This window comes from Myodes glareolus, chromosome 19 (assembly GCF_982192425.1).
Source record: "Myodes glareolus chromosome 19, mMyoGla1.1, whole genome shotgun sequence".
Taxonomy (NCBI): domain Eukaryota; kingdom Metazoa; phylum Chordata; class Mammalia; order Rodentia; family Cricetidae; genus Myodes; species Myodes glareolus.
In genome coordinates, this window is record NC_142044.1 from 51,280,393 (window position 1) to 51,296,532 (window position 16,140).

Genomic DNA, 16,140 nt, shown 5'->3' on the forward strand with positions numbered 1-16,140 from the left:
TTACGTATACAGTATATGCCTACAGGCCAGAAGAGAGCACCCTATCTCATTACAGATGGTTGTGAGCCACCATGTGGTTGTTGGGAATTGAACTCAGGACCTCTGGAAGAGCAGCCAGTGCTCTTAACCTCTGAGTCATCTCTCCAGTCCAAATTAATGGTTTGTTATTCAACAAATTTTGACGTCTTTCTGACATAGCAAGCTCATGACAAAAGCCCAATGAATCTTTGAATAACTTAATAGAATCAACAAGATTTATTCAGATGATGCCTTTAAAAGTCAGTAGTATTTCTATAAAATGGGCATAAAATTCTATCAAAAGATAACATTTACAACGAAAATATACAGAGGAAGGAAAAGGTTAAAAAAAAAAAAGAGCAAAGAAAATTATAGTTTAGGGACCAGAGAGGTGTCTTAGGGTAAAGGCACTTGCTACCAAACCTGATGGCCTGAGTTTGATCCCCAGCACCCACATGATGGAGGGAGAGAATCCTCTGACCTTAATACATGCATGCACACACACACATAAATGTCATTTTTTAAAAGATTTATTTATTTATTATGTATACAGTATTCTGCCTACATATATCCTATAGGCCAGTAGAGGGCATCAGATCTCATTAAAGATGGTTGTGAGCCATCATGTGGTCGTTGGGAATTGAACTCAGGACCTCTGGAAGAGCAGTCAGTGCTCTTAACCTCTGAGCCACCTCTCCAGCCCATAAATGTCATTTTAAAAGTTTAGGAGTTTATGGGCTAGAGAGATGGCTCAGCAGTTAAGAGCACTTTCTGTTCTTGCAGAGGACCCAGCACCCACACGGTGGTTCAGTTCCCAGCACCCACATGGTTTACAACCACCCAGAACTTCAGTTCTAGGGGATCCAATGATCTCTTCCGACATCAGGCACACACATGCTGCGCGCGCGCGCGCGCGCACACACACACACACACACACACACACACACACACACGTAGGCAAAACACTTCTACACATAAAACAAATATATAAAATAGTCATCTTTTAATATTTTTTAAAGTATAGGTATTTAAAGAAAGACATTAAAGAATACAAATGAAGAGGTATACCACATTCCTGGATTGTAAGGCTCAGCATGATAAAGAAGCCAGCTCCACCCAAACTGATATACAAATCCACCTTAACGCTCTCCAAAAGTTCTAATAGTTTTTACTCTTGGTGTTTGTTTGCTATTGATAGCGTGATTCTACAATGAAGATGGAAGTACCATTCCAGGACAGCTCAGCCGTTTCCAAGGAAACAAGATAAAGAGATTTGCGTAACGCAGCTAGGCCACAGCATGAAGATACTGTGGATCCGTGAGGCAGACTGACACATACAGGCACAGGCCTGTGTATGTAGGCATAGACCATGTAGTAGAAGTGACCACAACAGAAGGGTCTGTTGGGAATCTATTTGATCTTGTCTGATGCTAATGATGACCCAACTCCAGGAGATGCATTGCTAGCAGATATTCCTGGGTTATTGTTATGATCTTGAGTCCTTCATTAACAAACTAAAAAAAGTCACCAAATTTAGAGATGCTGATTAAATCGATTGTATTATAGTTAAGATGGTTTTACATAAAAAAATAAAAATACCACAAAGGAGGGAAAAGACAAATTATAGGGTAGGAAGCAATTTGCAACAACAACAACAACAAAAACTAGAAAAAAGGGCAGTCTCTAACAGGTTTAACTATGACAAGTAAGAGAAAATGGGAACCATGATCCTTCAGACAGGGGACCAAAGATGCGAGCCAGAACTTTTCAGAAAAGAAAACTGAAGGGGCTGCTAAATATGTGACAATAGCTAATTTCTGTTTCACTATCAAGTGGAAACATGCGAGAAGCCTACTAACACTTGACAAGAGGCAAGAGCAGCAGGGCCTGGAGCAACAGCTGCCTGGGGGTATCGGCCAGAGTGGGAATCAGCACAGTCTACACCTGCAATGGGGTGAAATGGGGTGAAACATCCTCCGGATTTATGTCCACCTAGATTCTTTCTTGTTTGGGACTAGACTCTCTGCTGATGTCATCACCGAATGAGGTCATACTAAAGTGTGGGTGGGAGTCTAACCCAAGGATTGCCGTCCTTATCAGAGGGAATTCTAGGCAGATCCACGGAAGGCATATGCCTGTGTGAAGACTCACATGGGAGTGATGTGCTCACCAGAGATCACTGGTGGACACTAGGAACTAGAGGAGAGGAGACCTCCCTCAGAAGCATGGTCTCGCTGACCAGGCTGTTAGAGATAAACTTCCCTTTTTAGCTCCCAGTGTGTGGTTCACTGTGAGAGACACTCTACAACTTGTCAGAGCTATTGTTTCTGTTGACATTTCTCCACAGAAAGAGGTCTCTAGGTGTGTAGCCCCATGGTTCCTAGAGACACTTTTACAGAGTTACCCACACAGGGTGGCCAGGCGTAAGCATGGGAGCTGGCGTGGATGTTCTTCCCACCCAGAGCCTCTACAGGCAGCACACACCTGCGTCCAGCATATGCCAAGCAGCTGACACATTTATCATCTTTGGCTTTAGGATACAGTTGTAGAGGTGGCAGGGAGAGACTGTGCTCCAAACCTCCTGCCCAGGGACACAGAGAGCAAGCAGGCAAGGAGGGTTACAGATAGGACCAGGTAGCTGGGAGGCAGTGAAAGAGATAGACTAACTAGATAGAGGGACACACCATGGGGCAGGAGGATACTTGAACAGAAAAAGGTGGGGGCCTGGCCTGACACTCTTTGAGCCAATGCCAGGTAACAGGTGGCATGTGACGCCCTGGGTGTAGACACAGCCTGTATCACAAATGTGTCAGCTCCATCCATCAGAATCTTTACGACATTGTGTGCAATAGCCCAGGAACCCCTCCACTTTGCTACGTGATGCTGTTTGAACACTGTAACCTACCCCCAGATCCCTGCTCCCCCAAGAAGAAACAAGTACTACGGAGGGGTTCCCACTGGGACTGTTGCGACAGGACCCCACTATGCTGCTCACCTCACCCCGAAACCCTAGTGTCTGAACAGCTGAACAGGCCATTGCTGGTGTGTCCCACCCATCCCCGCCCCGTGCTTGTGAGTTCAGACTGAAGATGGTCTCAGGGCACACCCTTGATCCAGCCCTGTGTCCTGCTCTGGAGAATGCAGCTCGAAGGTCTTCTTCGAGGACTGGGAAGGAGCCAGAACTCCTCAAATACGGTGGGACAAAGAGGCACAGGCTCCCCATGGTTACCTGAGGCTCTGGGTGGAGATCGGGGCCTCTCCACGGGTTTCGTATTCTGCAGCACCAGGGAAAGGTTCTGTATGCTTGTTAAATTTGGATCCGAGTGTTTGGTGGACTGAGTTCTGGTAAAAGTGCTTTTGGGGGTCTTACTGTCTCCATGTTGGTAGTTACTAACCGGAAAGGCATACGCAGGCTTTGCTCGAATTCTGCCCTCAGCAGCTGTTACTGGTACAGACCAGGTGGCTGAAAGTACCTTCGCTTCTTCCCGTTTCCAGTCCTGCCGCAGGGCCATTCGGGAGGGCCCGGTAGCTGGATCCAGTAGGGCCCGGGGGCTCCGCACTTTGAGTGGAGTATCTGAGAGCGATTCCGAGAAGTTGAGGTTGGTAATGGGAGGCATTGGCTTCTTGGCTTTCTTCATACTGATACCTTCCACACAGAGGTCAGATCCATTGAACGGTGGCAGCTCCACTGCAGGCTGTGAGAAGAAATGGAGCCTGTCAGGATCCCTGACTCAGAGAGTCACCTGGCTGGCCCCACGCTAAGCCACCTGCCATGCCTCCGAAGCTTTGCCTGTGCTTCTTCAAGGCTCTGGTACTCACTGGGCCCTTCTTTCAGGCAGAGCCCAGCTTCCTTTCCTCCAGGTCCTGGGACTCAACCCCCAGGAGTTCAGAGGCAAAAGCCTCAGCACTGACGTGTAACCTGCTGGATCATCCCTGAGGGGAGGCCACTAGAGAGATTTCAGAAAGAGGATAAGGGGCTTTGGAGAGAAGCAGTCTAGAAGGGGCCGTGGAGCCTCCCCAGCTATTCAGGCAAGGGCCTCTCCCATTACCCATATAGTTGGAACATGGAGAAATGACAGATAAGAAGACTAGATTGTGAAGGCCACAGGGCCTAAGTGACAGGGCTGTCTAGATGCTGCATCTAGAGTAAATGTTTGGCTTGATGCACACAGGAGGCTGAGCTTGGAGCAGATCAGGCCGACCCAAGCTCCTGACAGTTCGGCAAGCAGTCAGGACCTGACTGACTGGGAATGAGGTGGCTGCCACACAGAAGCCCAGGCCCACCCACCTCGTGGACATACACTAGCAGCCAAGGCAGGGTAGCTCCTATCCTTACCTGCCTCCACAGAAGCTCAAAGTTGCCAATGTCACAGTTTCGGTCCAGTTTGCGATCCACCACAACCTTGATGGTGTCTTCCTGCACCTGGGCGCAGAGCTGGGCTGTGACGGGAGTGGAGGGGTGCATGGTGGGGCTGGAGTTGATCTCGATGAGCCAGGGCTTGAAGTCTCGCCCCAGGATGAAGTCGGCTCCGTAGAGCTCGAAGCTGTTCTTTCGGGCTTCTACGTGGTCCTGGGCCACCCGCATGGCATTGGTGACTGCTCTCTTCATAGATGGGTAGATGATGCTGCCCCAGGTTCCCCCTCGGCCCCTCTTCTGCAGGTACTCCTGGAAGCGGGTGCTGGTCCACATGTTATGGCCAGGTAGCAGCGGGCTGCGGTCTTTGTCGTTCTTGAGGCGCCTCTGAATGGAGTTGTTACACAGGTGGATGGCACTGTGGGCAAGGCGCTTGTGAGACTGGAGTATGCCAACAACCATCCTACGGGGCCAGCGCTGTCTGCCCAGCTTGCCCTGAAGTCACTTTCCCTGGTGCATGGCTGTTGCAGAAGGCTTGGGGTAGGGGCTGGACTGCTACTTCTGCTACCCCAGGGGTAGTCATGGACTCATCAGCCAGCCAAGGGAACAGCACAGACTGTACCAAGACATAGCAGAAGTCCACCAATGCAGAGCCAACCACGAGGAAAAGTAATCTGCCCAGGCCTCAGTTTCCCCACGTGTACGTCAGTAGGAGCATGTGAGCCCCTACCTAAAGTTCCCAGTGAGTTAGTTTGTACTCCTGCCTTGCTCTCTGCAGATTTAAAGCAAGCAGCACCTTTTAGAAGACTGTATGACACTGTTTGGAGCTAAACGGTATTTTTATTTGAACTGCAGGTATGGGGTAGACATGTGGCCCTGGGAATTTCTATCCAGTTCTAGAGTGAGGCCTGCCTCACAGCCACACGCAAGAAAGGTGAACACTTAAAAGATACAGCCCCCCCCCCCATCTACTTCTTTAGCTTCCATTTGTAAAACTGGGCTATCCCCCATTCAGAAACCATCTCTGGGAATCTTGCATCAGCCTGAGCTGAAGGGTGCATGATATTGCCACGCACAGAGTTGATGGCTCAGCTGAGCCCATGCAAAGAGGCTGCATGCAGCTCCCAGACTCCATTTCAGTGAGTTTCTAGACTTGGCTATAGGCTCTTGTCCAGAAGCAACACACAGACAGGGGTGGTTGCCTTCAGTTACACCCAGCCCATTCCAACTGTGGCCTAACAGGTGTGATTCCAAGTGCGTTGGACGTAGGATTCACTCGGCAAAGTTTCTGTTGAGCAACCCTCAGCCTCCCATCCGACTCTCCCTCTCAAAGTCCCCTAGGGCATCCAGGCCCTCAACACTGCCTGCCAAATGACAATCACTAAACCACTGAAAGTCCTGGGTCATCCCTGAGGATTCAGGTAGGCCCTCACTATGAACGGGAATGTGGTTTGTCCATCACTAGCACCCCTGAGTATTTGAACCTGGCAGCCCTAATGCCCTGATGCTTTGGCATTGATGAGCAATCTCGGGGGCTCAGAGTGGCAAACAACCAGGGTCCCTCATCTACACAAACCCAAGGGTCTCCTGCTAGGTACGTAGAGGAATACGGAGTTCCCCCTGCTGACCTGTCCAGCTTGTCCAGGGAGAAGCGCTGTGTGGAGAAACGGAGGTAGCTCTCCTTGTAGAACCAGATGGTTAGGGGATTCCAGTCTGTGACGAGGAACCACTGTCTGATGTCAAACTTGGTGTCATAGATGAGCATTGGAGTCTCGATGTACTTCTGGACTACCCATTTGTTGTCCTTCGTGGTCTGGTTGTCTGTGGCCACCAGCTCCAGGATGTTCTCCACACGGTCCATGCACACAATATCTCCAAGAACAAGAGGTCACACCTTGGCTCAGTGAAGCACAGCCTCCCACCCCCCGCAGTCATAATAGGCCCCAATACCCACCCTGGCTTTGCAGGATGGATGGGTGTGTATTCAGTGGACAAAGTTACAGTTGGTGCCAGCCACTTGCTCAGCCCCCCACCTACTGCCCCATGGGGCCAACCCCACACTCCAGAGGGCATTCAGATATCAAAGGAAAAACAGTGCAGAAAGCCACGCGAGAGCACGCTTTAGGGCCTGGTGTGTCCTCAGAGAAGGGTCACTGGAGACCAGGGAGGGTTAGTGCTAAAGGAACGAGCTGCCAAACGAGATAAGCTGGGCACAGGTAGGAGGCATTTAATTTCTCCCCACTGGCTTTCCTTTACGCAGAGGACAATTTCCCACCTTGGGCCCTAAAGTAGGCCCCATGACTTGTGGGACATACAGGAAGGAGTGATGTGTGTCACTGTGAGCGGTGTAGGGTAACAGACCCTGCAGCTCTCTTTTCTCTGCCATGGCAATGTAGGATAGGAACAAGGCCACAGGATGGGCAGAGCACCCATGACCAGGTCAAGGGGCACAAGTTTCTGCAGAAAGTTGGGGGCCAGTTACACAGCACCATCTGGTCATCGATTCCGTTGATAAAAGGTAGAGGGCCTTCCAGCACAGGTTAGTTCTCACAAAGCACATGGCTTCCATTTATTTGGCCACAGCAAGTTGAGATCTTGCCTAAAATGAAACAAACCGCTGAGGTCACCTTGGACCAATAACCAATGGCCACCAGCGGCTGCAAGAGCATATGCATTGACCAGCAGAGAGAGGGACATTGATTGAGAAGAGCGTATCTGAACAGCCCACAGAGTATCCCTGGGGATTGCGTCTTCCGTGGGGAGGAGGTGTGGCCCAACAGCTGAGAGGAGGCAGAGATTTCTTAGGAAGGGAAGGAGGCTTAGCACAAAGCCCAAGAGGGACACAGCACATGCTGCCAATCAAGGTCACATTACAGGAGAATGGAGGAAGACCTGACCATCTGCAGGACGCCAGAAGGGAATGGACCACATACACCCATGGAGTAGGTGGGTCTATGTGTTACTTTCATTGGCTAAATAAAGAAACTGCCTTGGCTTTTTGATAGGGCAGGATTTAGATAGGTGGAGTAGACCAAACAGAATGCTGGGAGAAAGAAAGCAGAGTCAGGCCGATGCCAAGAAGCTCTGGCCCGAGATGGACATAGGTTAGAATCTTCTTGGTAAGCCACAACCCCGTGGTGATACACAGATTACTAGATATGGGTTACAGCAAGATGTGAGAGTTAGTCAAGAAGAGGCTAGAACTAATGGGCCAGGCATTGTTTAAAAGAATACAGTTTCCGTGTAATTATTTCAGGTAAAGCTGGCCAGGAGCCGGGCAGGACGAAAAACAGCCCGTGCTCCTATCACTACACACCCAGAAAATAGAATTAAGGACAGAAGACCTTTAGGCTTATATGTGATTAATAACATTAATAAAAAATTAAAGATCACATATATAGGGCTGGAGAGATGGCTTGACAATTAAGAGTACTTGTTGCTCTTAGAGAGGACCTGGGTTCAGTTCCAACCATTCATATGGGGCTCATGACCACCCAATAACTTCAGGGATTCTGACAACTTCTGGCCTCCACAGCCACCAGGCACACACATGCTGCAATACATCCATGCAAGAAAAACACTCATACACATAAAATAAATAAATCTAATATTTTTTAAAAAATCACATAAATAACCTACAAATTAAAAAAATTTCAGAAGAGCTCAAGAGACCAACAGGCTAGACAAACTAAAAAACCTGTTTAAATACTAGAGAGAAATAGGCTGTTCTGTAACAGAGACAGAAGGATATAGCTAATGCCAGCGACCAAGGAAATTTTGTAGCCTTAATTTTTTTATTATTTCACAGGAAAGCCTGGAAATAAACCAACTTAATATTTAAACCAGAGAGAAGAGGAAATCTCTCATAGGAAAACTGAGATCATTGACTTTGGAGCCACAAGATTAGGAAATTACACACCTGCATACATGCACATGAGCATGCACACACCATTACACATGTGCATACACGCACAAGCACACATGCACACGCATGTACACCCACAGCATTAAGAAAGAAGGGAATGTAATGCTGACTGCAATTTGGGTAGATGAGGCAGAAAATGTGAAGGGGTGAATAACCCACAGGCAAATTTTATGAGGGGTTCAGAATTTGCCTCTAACCGTTCTAGGTTTTACAGCTGAACTTTACAGTGGATCCATGGGATGGGAAGTATGCTGCTTGAGATGAAGATCCTCCACCCTTCTTAGAGGCCAGAATAAGCCTATTGCTAAGAGGCTTATTGCAATTATTGTGTGTGTTATTGCAAGGTAACACACACAGAACAAAACACCCCCAAAATAACACTCTGTGGTTGTTTAGTGGATGGACACAAATGAGGAAACCTGAGCTAATCAGCAGACTCCAGAGCAGCACTGACGGACACCTCCTCCTCCAGCCCAGCTTGGGTACCCCTGTCCGACCTCGGCAGCACTGCTTGACTCTTTCTCCATCACAGAGCAGGCGCTGTCAAGGCTGGAGACTTGCATGATGGGAAGCATCTGCCCAGGGAACTCACCTCGACCTCGGGACTTTGCTGCAGGCTTTATGATCCAAATGTTCCGAATCCCGTCGATCTCTGTCTGAGGGTTCACAGAACTGATCTTACTCAACAGAGTCTGGCACTGTGAAAAGTAACTTCTCGAATCAGGGATGAAAGCATTGCCACTAAAAAGCAAGATCCAGAAAGGGCATGAGGCCCCATTGATTGGTGGGTGCCTCTGCTCTAGGACAGGTGAATGGCTGTCTGGTAAGAAAGGGTTAGGGGCAGCAGGATGTCTACCAACTGAGGATACCTGGAGTGGACCTTAGAGGCTGTACCTGGACAGGGGATATCAAGAAGTAAGGACCCTAACTAGGCATGGTGGTGCATGCCTCAAACCCCAGTACTTAGGCAAAGGCAGGAAGATCTTTGTGAGTTCTAGGCCTTCATGGGTTATATAGCAAGTTCAAGAACAACCAAGATTCCATAATAGAGAGTCCCTGTCTCAAAAAAGGAAGGGGGGAGGGAGGAAGAGAGAGAGAGAGAGAGAGAGAGAAAGAGAGAGAGAGAGAGAGAGAGAGACCCTGATACATGGATCTGGATTGCCTATATGGACAAGAATACCGATCCTGTACCAAGGGGAAACCAGAGATGGGTGGGTCCCTGTGCCAAGACACTGCCTGTACCTGCTGTTGCCAGAAAGATCCTTATAGAGGAAGCCAAACTGCATTGCAGACTTACCTGCCCCACAGTAGCAGCCAGGATATTGTCCTGTGACCTGGACTGTCAACCTGACCCTAGGACCTTGTTGGTGACTTCAGACTTGTAGGGAAAGACCTAACTCAGAAAGCCACCATAATCCCAGGGTCTAAGGACAGGGATCAGGAGAGATGTTCTGAGCACCTTTCAGAGTTTGAGGGTACACTACTGGCAGCTGGGAGAGAGGTATCCACAACAACACCCACAGCCCATCTCAGGTTTTGTGAGAATTTCCTTATGTGGGCAGACGCAGGACAATGGGGATTGTTCAGTGCAGGCTCCCTGCACACTGTCCTGGAGCTGCTGCTGAGCCACAATTCTGGCTTTAGCCCCAGAAGTGGGAGCAAGGGCTTGGGGACAGGAGACATGTGTGTCTAACTATTGCCAGTTTCCACCCCTGGGAGCAGGAATAGATTGGCGTATACGTGATCTTTCCCTTACTGGCCAGTTACCAAGCAGATGTGGTCTTCCTCCACAAATGTTACACGCTGATCAACTCCACAATGATAGGACAGCTCTGCCAGAATCAGTACAACGCAAACAGGTACAGACAACCCCCAGGGTCCTCAAAACACTGTCTGGTCCAGGAGGATGGCCCAGCTAGTGCAGTGACTAATGTAATATCAGCAAGAGCCGGACAACATGGACGCTTGCACAAGCATTTTGCCATCCAGTGGGAAGGAACCGCCTATGATCTCTGCGGGACACTGGAGCCTGGGCTCTGGAAGTCATCCCTGAAGGTGAGCCAGCACTGGACTCACGTGTCACCATGCCATTATGCCTCTGTCACATAATGAGAGAATGGAAACTGTGGAAAGTTAGGAGAAAGCTGAAAACAGAGCAGGAACCTGGCCTGTTTCAACCAACGTTCAGATGTAGGACATATTCACACTCACCAAAGAACAGACAGGGCTCATGCAGGTCCCAGGAAGTGTAGCCTCTTGGCCTTCTGGGTCCCGACACAGGAACACCCATGTGGGAACCTGCCAGTCTCGACAAGGATCAACCCCCGCCCTCACCCCCACCCCCAGGCTCTCAGCAGGCTGTAAGGCATCTAAGGGTAGAGTCACAGCAAAGGGACAGAGAACCTGCTCTCCTGACAGGGTCACTTCACACCACACTGGAACTCAATGCTGCCACCCAGTGGTGAAGCCTCGGGTTCTCCTTCCTAGAGGTTTAAGAAAAATGTGGCTGAGTACACAACAGAGAAAGCAAGTTTGCTATTTTTTGCTTGTGTGTACTCTTGTGTATCACCTGCTCAAAAGACACACAGCATGGGCTGCTCAGAAAGTTCTCCAGGTTTTCGTCCCGGTCGATGGGAGCTTGTTATCACTGTCACAGGGACAGGCTCTGCCTTCCGAGAACTTCACGCTCATGGTCAGGAACACGGGGACCTACACACTCTCTCCCTCCCTCTTGCACATCCCCCCTTCCCTGAGGGGTGTCTTTTAGCCTCACAGCTGGGAGTTCGGTCCGTGACTGTGCCATTTGCAGTCCCTGCTCTGACACAGCGAGGGTCGGTCAGGTTTGGGCTCACTGCATCTTTCCGAGGCTGGGTGCTTCCATTTCTCCAGGGATGGAGTTGCTGGGTCATAGGGCACACAGTTCTTGCTTTTCCACCAGCATTGCACTAGAGCTGTTGACTTAGGCCAACACTTGGTGTCCTGGTGTGCAGAGGATCCATCATGGGTGGGTTTTTTTTCCTCTTTTCTTTTTCTTTCTTTCTTTTTTTGTGTTTCTTTTTCCTTTTTCATCTTTTGAGACAGTCTCATTTATAGCACAGGCTAGTTTTGAGTTCAAGATCCTTCGGGGATGAAAGGAGCTACCACCAACGGTTCACTGTAGTTCTGAGAAGCTCTGGTGCAGGGCACTTATCTAGTCTGATTAGACAGCTGAGTTTGCCTTTCATCAAGTGTCTGTTCCATTTTCTCTTCTCTTGAGACAGGGTCTCATGTAGCCCAGAGTAGCTATGAACTTGCTGTGAACCTGAGAATGACCTTGAACTTCTGATCCCCTGGCTACTATCCTGAGTGCTTGGGGTTATAAGCACTAGCCACAGCACTCAGCTTGTGTGGTGCTGGAGATGGAGCTTGGGGCTTCACATATGATACAGAAGCACTCTACCAACTGAACATTTCATTTGGTTAACTTCTTTTCTCTAACTCACTGTAGTTCACTCTGTGCGGACAGTGATCTGAGCCTTCATCAGGTGTGCGGACAGTGGATCTGAGCCTCTGTCAGGTGTGCAGACAGTGATCTGAGCCTCCGTCACGTATGCGGACAGTGATCTGAACCTTCATCAGGTGTGCGGACAGTGGATCTGAGCCTCTGTCAGGTGTGCAGACAGTGATCTGAGCCTCCGTCAGGTGTGCGGACAGTGGATCTGAGCCCCCGTCACGTATGCGGACAGTGATCTGAGCCTTCATCAGGTGTGCGGACAGTGGACCTGAGCCCCTGTCAGGTGTGTGGACAGTGATCTGAGCCTCCGTCAGGTGTGTGGACAGTGGATCTGAGCCCCTGTCAGGTGTGCGGACAGTGGATCTGAACCCCCATCAGGTGTGTGGACAGTGGATCTGAGCCCCCGTCAGGTATGCGGACAGTGATCTGAGCCTCTGTCAGATGTGCGGACAGTGATCTGAGCCTCCGTCAGGTATGCGGACAGTGATCTGAGCCTCTGTCAGGTGTGTGGACAGTGGATCTGAGCCCCCGTCAGGTGTGAGAACAGTGGATCTGAGCCTCCGTCAGGTGTGAGGACAGTGGGTCTGCCTCTAGTTTGTAGCTTCTATTTTCACCCTCTTTACAATGCTTTTTGAGAAACACAGTTCTTAAGCCAATGCACAGCATTTTGATCAATGTTCCCCTGTTAATTATTAGTGGCTGATTAATGCAAAGATGCAGCCAACTTGACCAGGAATGAACTATGTCTGGAACAATTGTCCTGTGAGGGAGAGTAAACAGAGCATGCTCCTCCTTTGATGGATTAGATAATGAACATGTATTGACTAAAGCAGCCTACTAGTGTTAGATAGACAGACAAACGGTACACAGAACACAACCAGGAACAGACAAGCCTATCAGGAGGACTCCCAGGTAAGAGACCCACAGGACACAGCATAACACACATGCACCTGGAGTCCCAGGAAGAAAAGAGAGAAGGAAGCAGAAGCAACAGATGTAGAAGTAATGACCAGAGTCTGAATTTGAGGGGAAAGTGTCAACCCCTGGTTCAAAGACGCCACACAAACTCAAACAAGGATAATTACAAAGAAAGACACTCCTACAAACATAACAAGAAAACTACTAAAACCAAAGACAATCTTAAGGCAGCTGGAGGAAAAGATACTACTTCCCTCCAGAAGAGGTAAGACACCAGCAGGAAATTCCTGATCAAAACGGCACAAGTTAGAAGACAGAACAACATCCGAACATCAACGTATCTTTGCAAATTGAGAATTCTATTCTGGAGAAAATCTCTCAAAAATGAAAAATTTTAATTCTTTGAGATTAAAAAAAATGGAGAAAGTTTACCACCTCTTGTCTTTACAGGAAAATATATTAAGAGATGTTTTTATGAACAAAAAATGGCTGATATACAAAAAAAATGAAAGTGATTGTTCAAAGCAACAAGAAGCATGTTACGTGCTTTTCAAATGAAGAGAGAGGATGAGAGTTGGCTCAGAGGTTAAGAGCATTGGCTGTTCTTGCAGAGAACCCAGATTTAGCTCCTAGCACCCACATCAGGCTCACAGTCACCTGTAACTCCAGGTCCAGGGACTCTGTGGGCACCTGATGCACATTCATTCAGGGACACATACATACACATAAATAAAAAATAAATAAAACAAATATAGGCAGAAATGAATGACAAGAGTATCCAGAATAGGAGGAAGTACGTCACGCCACACTGTCATGATTGGTTTAGGAAATATATATATATATATATATATATATAATATTATATATATATATGAGGAAGGTAGGGACATAGCATATATATATATATATATATATATATATATATATATATATAATAGTGTTAATTAAAGATGAGTAATAAAACATAAAGAAAGGTTTGGGAGCAGTGGCTCATGCTAGACCCTGTCTCAAAACAAAAACAAAACAAAACAAAAAACCAAACCAATATTGTAACTTTTAGGATTGGCCTAAAAAATAAAGAGTCTTGCTATATATCCCATGCTTGCCCAAGACTCAGTGCATAGCCCAGTCTGGCCCTGATTTCAAGCCCTTCCTGCCTCAGTCTCCTGAGTGCTGGGATTACAGGCATAAGTCCACAGAAAAGAGTGGGGAAAGCAGAGGAGAGGAGGGGAAGGGAGAGCTGAGGAGAGGGGAGAAGAGAAGGAAAACGCTTAGTAACCAAATAGAGGGAAGGAAGGGTCAAAGGGTGAAAACACCCATGGCAGCATGTGGGGGTTACAGTGGCCCCCTGAAACAAGCATTGCCTCCCTGATTTTGTCCCCATAGAGTATCTGGGCTTCTTTCAACCTGTTTTGTTCCTGATGGTCATCACAGGGGGTGTGAGGCTGAGGAAGGTAGGGACATAGCATTATTTTGTGGGCCTTGGCAGTGAGGGATGACCAGCATCTTGACGGACTGAAGGCCTGGGAAGCATCTCGGCCTGCTAACACTCATCAGAGCCTGCCAGGCCCTGAGCAGTACAAACTTACCGGGGTTATTGTGGGTCCACGGGGGGTCAAGCATGATAGAAGCTGGGAAGGTACAGAATGAGACATTGTCCCCAAAAGACACTCATAGGAGGTATCATGTTTGTAAACAAATAACAGAAAGTTTTGGTACCCCAATAGCCAATAGGCACCCATGATACCCAAGGCAGGTGCTCCAACATCCTAATATTCCAAGACTCGGGAGGCATCCCAACCTCAGACAGAGGTAGATAAGCACCCCAATACCTACACAGATGCCCAGACATGTGACAAACATCCCAACATCAAGGCAAGTGCCCTCAACACCCAGAGAGGTGCTCCAGCACCCAGACATGCATCCCAGTGTGTGCACGGCGACACCTCTGGGGTCAAGGTGGAGGGGTGTCATCTTACTGAACCAATAAGTAGTACTGCTTTGTCAAGTTGTTCCATTCTTCCTCAGTCAAGGCTTCCGTGCTGGTCTCTGCTGTGTCAATGTCCTCGTGCTCCAGCTGCCCCAGGTAGGCCTGGCAAACCTTGCAGGCTGTGTCCACAAGCTGTCCTGACAGGCCTTGGGACTTGGGCTCACTAGTATCTGGATCTGGAATTCAAGCCCGTGCACTGAGTGTGAGCTACACCTAGGGCATGGAGGCTGCCTCCCGTTCCTACCTCTCCCCCTGGGGGGTGACTCCTCCCCTTCACAAGTCTTGTCAACCTCACGGTTCAGCATCACTGCTGCCACCAGGAGGTCACGCTCTGAAACTAGACTTGGAGGGCATGACAGGGAGGTGACCATCCTTTTGAATTGCCACAAAAAGCATGACCAGACCTGTGCTGCTGACACCTGTGAGCACTTTGAGCAGCTATGATTGCTAATTCCTACTGCCACAGAGTTTCCTGTACCACACACACGGGGGCGTTGGTGGGTCCTGGCACCTGGACACAGCCTTACACAGTGTCTCACCTCTTCTCAACCCCATGATTCAAGACCACTGTTGAGTCTCGGGAAGTACAAACTGAAAGTGAACTTCAAGTGGCCTCAAGAATGTGGCCAGGGGGCTGAGACCCCCTCCTGGTAGCTGTAGGTTGCCCAGGGAGGTAGCAGGTCTGCAGCATAGACAGGGAATGGCTGAGAGCTTCAGGCACAGTGTCGGTAGAGACATGGCACTGAGGGGTGTTGTGATGGGCACAGGAGGCTCAATGAGCATGCTGCAAAGCCAGAGCAGGAAGCTTATGTGGCAGTTTCAGAGAGTACAAGGGGCCTGTGAAACTCACAGAATATAAACTAACCATTTCAAAGTGAACGTGGGGTGCGAATGTCACTACTCTGCTAAGTAAAAAGTTGAGCTAAACAATGAACAGTTCTTGATTTTCCAAAGAAGAGAGGTCAAAGGCAAAACCAAGGTCCCAAAAATGAGAGAGAGAGAGAGAGAGGAAGAGAGAGAGAGAGAGAGAGAGAGAGAGAGAGAGAGAGAGAGAGAGAGAGAGAGGTTGGAGAATATTATTTTAAGATGTGTGACTTAGGTTTATGGTGCATTTGTTTAACTCTGTGAAGCTGATTCTTTGCCTGTCTAAAAAAAAACCCTGATGGTCTATAAAGAGCTGAATGGCCAATTAACAAGGCATGACAAGGATAGGTGGGACTGGCAGGCAAGAGTATAACTAGAAGGAGAAACGAGGAAGAGAAGGAGCCAGAGGAGGAGGAGGACATCAGGGGCCAGTCATTCAGCTACACAGAAAGTAAGACTTACAGAAGTAAGAGAATGGGAAACACCCAGAGGCAACGGGATAATATAAGTTAAGAAAGCTGACGTTTATAACTAAGAATAAGCCTCTGTATGATTTATTTGGGAGCTAGGTAGTAGCC

General features: G+C 48.5%; 1 protein-coding gene across 3 annotated transcripts in view; it reads right to left on the minus strand.

The window, feature by feature from the left end:
• Positions 1–1,006: 1,006 nt before the first annotated feature.
• Positions 1,007–16,140, minus strand: part of Ttll8 (tubulin tyrosine ligase like 8) — a 46,010-nt gene continuing 30,876 nt past the window's right edge. For all 3 annotated transcript variants that reach the window (XM_085678858.2, XM_087899164.1, XM_048444895.3), the window contains 5 exons: positions 14,688–14,874; positions 8,890–9,038; positions 6,001–6,244; positions 4,355–4,790; positions 1,007–3,713 (listed from right to left, as the gene is read on the minus strand). In XM_085678858.2, coding sequence (XP_085534984.2) covers positions 3,114–3,713; positions 4,355–4,790; positions 6,001–6,244; positions 8,890–9,038; positions 14,688–14,874 — 1,616 coding nt within the window. In that variant the 3' untranslated portion in view covers positions 1,007–3,113. The remainder of the gene's footprint in view (positions 3,714–4,354; positions 4,791–6,000; positions 6,245–8,889; positions 9,039–14,687; positions 14,875–16,140) is intronic.